This window comes from Papaver somniferum, chromosome 5 (genome assembly GCF_003573695.1).
Source record: "Papaver somniferum cultivar HN1 chromosome 5, ASM357369v1, whole genome shotgun sequence".
In the NCBI taxonomy this organism is placed as follows: Eukaryota; Viridiplantae; Streptophyta; class Magnoliopsida; order Ranunculales; family Papaveraceae; genus Papaver; species Papaver somniferum.
The window spans coordinates 208,231,645-208,237,745 of NC_039362.1; the positions used below are offsets into that span (position 1 = coordinate 208,231,645).

General features: G+C 34.9%; 2 protein-coding genes across 2 annotated transcripts; both read left to right on the forward strand.

Moving 5' to 3' along the window:
* Positions 1 to 2,098: 2,098 nt before the first annotated feature.
* LOC113280655 lies at positions 2,099 to 2,830 on the forward strand. Its single transcript, XM_026529254.1, has one exon. The coding sequence runs from the start codon at positions 2,099 to 2,101 to the stop codon at positions 2,828 to 2,830; it is 732 nt and encodes a 243-aa protein (XP_026385039.1).
* A 377-nt stretch (positions 2,831 to 3,207) lies between these two features.
* Positions 3,208 to 3,860, forward strand: LOC113278515 (monothiol glutaredoxin-S3-like). Its single transcript, XM_026527338.1, has one exon. It carries the CDS (start codon positions 3,274 to 3,276, stop codon positions 3,583 to 3,585), a length of 312 nt encoding a protein of 103 aa, XP_026383123.1. The 5' UTR covers positions 3,208 to 3,273; the 3' UTR covers positions 3,586 to 3,860.
* The last annotated feature ends 2,241 nt before the right edge of the window (positions 3,861 to 6,101 follow it).

Consider the following 6,101-nt stretch of genomic DNA (forward strand, 5'->3'; position numbering starts at 1 on the left):
AGATGTAGAAGTTGGTGCAAAGTTTGGGGAGCTGGAGGAGGAGGAAGAGGAGGAGGATGATGAGCCAAAGAAGAAGAGGAAGAGAGCCCCTCCCCAAAAAATATGTCTGAAGGTGCATCGAGCAGCGCCGAACCTGGTAAACGAGGACGCGGTGGACGTGGTCGTAGTCGTGGTGGGGATGTTCATGAATGAATGGTTATATTCATATTTATGTCTTTAACTATGGATAATTATGGAGTCAAAACTTATGTCTTGTCTTAAACTAATCGTCGAATTATGTTTGGTTATATTCCTAGTTTATGAATGACTTAATCTGGTTTCTTTTGAAAATTGTTGTTGTTTGTCCAAGACGCGATAAAATAACCAACTACAATGTGTGTGCAAAAAATGCAGGATTCTGGCATTTCTTAAGTCAGAATCAGTTTACATGTACCTATATGTAAACCGATTCTGACAGTTTCCCAGAGGCTCTGTTTCAGAATCGGTTTACATGTACCTTTATGAAATCCGATTGTTTTGAAGAAAAGTTCTGAAATTTTTTTTGCTTAGAATCAATTTACATGTACATATTTGTAATCTGATTTCTATGAAGAAAAGTCATGTAACTTTTGATGCCAAGAATCGGTTTTCATGTACATATATGTAATTAGATTGTTATGAAGAAAAGTTTTGTAACTTATTTTGACAAGAATCGGATTACATGTGCATTACAAAAGCCCGATTAATGAGAGGCATAATTTTTATGTTTTTGCAAGGACATAATCGGACTATGTGGACATACCTAAACTCTGATTGTTTGATTTGAATTTAAAAAAATAGCCGTTCAGTCCTTATCTATATAAGGACAACCTCTTTCAGCCACTCCCATATCACACACTTAGCCTAGAAAATGGAATGGGAACCGTATGAAGAGTTGTGTCTCGTTAAATCGTTTGCTAATACGTTCCGTGAACGTACGAATGAAATCTATTCAATGTTTTAGAAGAACGTTAAAGATTTCTTTTACGGGCGTACCGGGAATCCCAATAACCGCAAATGGAGAGACTTGGCATTTCGATTCCAATACATTAAAGGTGCAATGTGAGAGTACGTAAAAGTTAGAAATATGGTGTACGACTTTCATCCACGAGCTCCTCTTAGAGAAAAAGTGAGTAATGCGATCATTTTTATACCTATCTCAAAAGTTCACATACTAACATTTCAAAACTCATTGAATTTCAGCTGGAACGTTTCAACGGGCGATGGAGAATCCGTAATGGGGAAACTAGGTTCATTCACCACAAAGAATATACGACGTTGTACCGACGTGCTCGGAGGTTCATTGACGAGCATTTGATGTGTCAAATTCTAGAATTCCCATACTGAATCCTATATATGTAGTGCGCTAATTTCCTAAACTCTGTAATCAATATTTTGTTTCTGAAAGTAAGGCATAATCGGATTATAAGGACTTATGTTAACACTGATTCTCAAAATCGGTTTATGTGTGTATTAATTAAACTCCGATTCTGGATTTACATCGTCATTCGGCATTAACTCAACCCAGAATTGGTTTACAAAAGCACTAACATTAACCGATTCTGGGTAGAGTCTTTTGAAAAAAAAAAAAATTTACAAGTGTTGATTATGAATTAATGAAAGTTAATTTCAGGATTAACTTGATTAAACATGATTTAATTATCCGAATTAACACTAAATTAACAAGAGCATATTAGACATTAACATAAATAGTGGATCAGGAGTTTCTATAAATTTTTTTGTTAATGATCCTATTTTGTCATATAGCTATAGGCCCCAATTAAGTGGCATAGGCCCCAATTTATCCAGGTAAACTATGTACAGTACTACGTAAACCATGAGGGAAAATATATAGGTGACACAAACGTCACAGATCTAATTTTGCCGCTTCCAAAGTGGCAGTAAAACACGAGTTGATCCCGTGTCTTATAGGCTTATAGTTACGGCATTTTCGTATAAATTGACACATTATTAATAAGCATCAAACAAAAATCATATATTAACCCAAGTACAAGTAGTACTATATCTATATTCTAACATCTTTAAGCTTTCCCGGGATAAAAATATAACTGTGGATGCCATGATATCTTTAGAAGGTGGATGGAAGTTTGATTTCAGGCGAGACCTTACAAATTCAGAGGTGCAAGAACTCGCTACTCTTCTTACTGTAATAGGAGATATCCCACCAGTTCGGGATGGTCTTCTTGATACACGTAGATGGAAACTTCATTCCACGGGAGTTTTTACTGTCAAATCCCTTTATGCTAAGTTAATGGAAGAAGTTGGAGTTGATCATTTTCCTCACTTGTTCGTCTGGAAACCAGCAATTCCACCTAAGGTTAATATATTAATGTGGTGCTTGATTCACGGACGACTGAATACAATTGACATCTTGCAACATAAAGGTATGGATCTTTATAATTCCTGTGTTCTGTGTGGCATTGGTGTTGAAACACAGGAACATCTTTTCTTACATTGTAAGATTGCTTACAAGATTTGGTCGAGTATTCTGCCTATTACAGGTTGGGTATGGGTTTTACCTGGTTCCATGAGAACCTTGGCAGACAGTTGGCATTATGGCTACTTTTCTCAGTCAAAGAATTATATATGGGGTTTGATACCAGCTGCGATTGTCCATACCATTTGGAATGAAAGAAACTGTAGACGATTTGAGGAACAATATCTCTACAAAACGGATGATGATTTAATTTTGTCTGTAAAATCATTAGTTCTAGCTTGGGCAGCAGCAGCAGGTCACCTAGAATCTTCTCAATTTCAAATTTTGCGTACCTGGGATTCTATCTTCTTGTAATTTGATTATTGTTCTTTTACTTTCTTCAATCTACCTCTGGTAGAACCCCTTGTACATTCTTTTATCTCAATATATCTTCTCTGTCGATCAAAAAAAAAAAAAGTTGGTACGGTAGAATTCGTTAAAGTTGAGTGTATATCTTTATCAAACAAATGATATGACCATTCTTGATTTGGGGGTTATTTATTAAATCCCAACCCAAATATCTATAAAGAATATTCTTCATTTCATGACCGGCCTCTCTCACAATAACACACACTAGTTTTTTCACAAGAATGCAGCAACCCATCATGCACCTTCTAGCTAGCTCCTTTGTCATCTATAAATAACCCAACATTGTAAATTCATTCTCATAATCAACTCAAACATTTCCAAGCTTCTTCATTCTCTTCTTCTAATACAAACTAAATCTTCATAACAAGCTTTGAAACATTCAATTCATAATGGAGAGAGTAACAAGATTGGTCTCACAAAGAGCAGTAGTGATCTTTAGCAAGAGTACATGCTGTATGAGTCACACTAACAAGACCCTTTTCTATGATCTTGGTGTAAACCCAACAGTTCATGAACTCGACGAAGAACCCAGAGCAGGAAAAGAAATCGAGAAAGCACTTATAAGGTTGGGATGTAGTCCTTCGGTACCTGCCGTATTCATCGGTGGTGAGCTAGTTGGTGGAGCTAAGGAAGTTATGACTCTTCATCTCAGTAGCTCTCTCGTTCCATTGCTAAAGCAAGCAGGAGCTATCTGGCTTTGATTACTACTATATATATTAATTATTTACTAAATTTTGACCCTTAATACATAATTAAGTTAGTTATTGGTCAGTTAATTTCAAGCTAATAGCTTTGACAATTGATGATCATACTCCTTTTTGTGTGAGTTCTTAATTAGTACTGTAATACTCCTTTTAGTGGAGTGATAATAGTTAGGAATCAGATGCAGTAGTAATAGCAAGAGGCACCTTTTAGTGGCCAACTTTTGCTTTTTCTGATCTTTGCTGCATTATGTATTCTCTTACTATTTCTTGAGTTCCTTAATTATAAATATGAAATGAAAGTTTACTACTTTTTGATATATTGTTTTTTCACGATCCAACAACAAAAATAAAGTTGTTTAGTTATCAAATGTTCGTTTATATTTGAAGTGGTCAACAGTTGAGTTGGACATACAATATTTGTGATTATATTAGGACAAAATCATGTCCTAGTTTTGGTACATTGGTTTCAAATCAAAACATGCGAGTACCGTACAAAATCATGTCCTAGTTTTGGTACATTGGTTTCAAATCAAAACATGCGAGTACCGTACAAAATTATGTCCTCGCATGCAATCACGTTCCTACGGTTTCGTGGTATATTTGTGATCAGTGTCGGATCATTAAGCTGAAAGTACGAGTACAATATCTTGATTTCGTGGGTGGATAAAATGAAACAAAAGTTTGTTACATCTACTAAAAATACTATCTCACACTCCTTCCTCGACAAAATCATCAAAAATAATCATATTCTGCTCATATCTGGTCCATTTGGACAAGGTCTGAGTAGATTTTTCATCACATCTTGCTCGATTACTCGGCAGTTTTTATTATGTTTTCTATTTATCTACATCATTATGGTGGTTTTATCTACTCTTTTGAGGCTTATCTTCGCTTTAATGGTGGTTCTTGGATATTGGGTTGGGTTTTAAGATCAATAGTGATGCTCTCCAACTACAAAATCTTCATTTTCGTTGTCTCCGGTGACGAAATCTTCATCATCAACTTATCCGGCGATGGAATCTCCATTGATGATTTCTTTGACGACGGAAGCTTCACCACTAATTACAAGAGATTTGAGTAAATCACTCCTATTTTTGAAGCACATCGTTCTAAAGAAGAAAAACAAACTACATGGTCGAAATTTAATTCCGAGGAAAACCATTTTTTCTCCGATTTAATCGGATATTATTCATACTTTTATTTGTCTTACTCTAGTAATCTTTCTCTTTCTCTTGACGAATTTCTCAGTATTTTACTTTTATGCTATGTCCATGTTAATTTTTATTCTCTTGTTTTCCATCTTAAACTCATTGTAACCTCGAATTCCTTGTTTATCAAAAGAAAAGATAATAATAATAATAATAAGGTTCTGCCAAGTAACATTGATATACTAATTTTTATTTGTCTTACTCTAGTAATCTTTCTCTTTCTCTTGACGGATTTCTCAGTATTTTACTTTTATGCTATGTCCATGTTAATTTTTATTCTCTTGTTTTCCATCATAAACTCATTGTAACCTGAATTCCTTGTTTAACGAAAGAAAAGATAATAATAATAATAAGGTTCTGCCAAGTAACATTGATATACTAATGGTGGATATTCAAGATTCTGTCAAGTGACGGGTCGTGTTAAACACGTGAGGGATATGAATAGAAAAATATGACAGAATGTAAAACTGATATGACATGCGTATGCCGCACACACAGTCAAAGGTCCTTTTCTGGAAGAATTTATAGTTTAGGGGGTAAGTTACTACAAATATTGTCTTTACTAATCATTCCCAGCTTTCCATGCAAGTAGATGAAAGAATTAGACTGCAAAGGCTTGGTGAAAATATCAGCTACTTTCTCTTCACTCTCACAAAATTCCATAACTATCTCCTTGTTACTGACAAGCTCTCTAATGTAACGATATCAATGTGCTTACTCCTTCCATGAAGCACAAGGTTCTTTGTCAAAGAATTAATAGACTTATGTTTTAGGTGTTCTCTGCTCATGAAAAAGTGATTTTAACATCATTCTTAACCATACAGCTTATGTAGCACAATTGCTAGCATCTATATATTCAGCTTCTGTTGTGGAAAAAGCAACAACTTGTTGCTTCTTAGATGACCAAGAGAAAAATCATGTTCATATATGAAATGCATAACCAGAAATACTCTTTCTTCATTCTGTATATCCATCCCAATCACTATCTATATAACCAACCAACTTTGGATCTTCTAAAGATGTGTAGAAAGTTCATAACCTATATGTTCCTTTAATGTATTGTAAGATGCGTTTTGAAGCTTGTAAGTGTGACTAACGTGGTGATTCCATAAAAAGACTAACCAATCCAACTGCATACATAATGTCAGGTCTTGTAGCAGTCAGATTTCTGAGACTAACAAAAAGACACTAAAAGTATGTTGAGTTCACAAGCTCTCATGTTCCTTCTTTTACTAACTGTAACCTCTCTTTTACTGGTGTCAAAATTGGATTGCAATTATCCATTTTGAAACATTTAAGTATACC

Excerpts from the sequence above, each read along its gene's own strand:
- LOC113280655 (XM_026529254.1), top strand. The coding sequence starts at position 2,099 with ATGATATCTTTAGAAGGTGGATGGAAGTTTGATTTCAGGCGAGACCTT.
- LOC113278515 (XM_026527338.1), top strand. The coding sequence starts at position 3,274 with ATGGAGAGAGTAACAAGATTGGTCTCACAAAGAGCAGTAGTGATCTTT.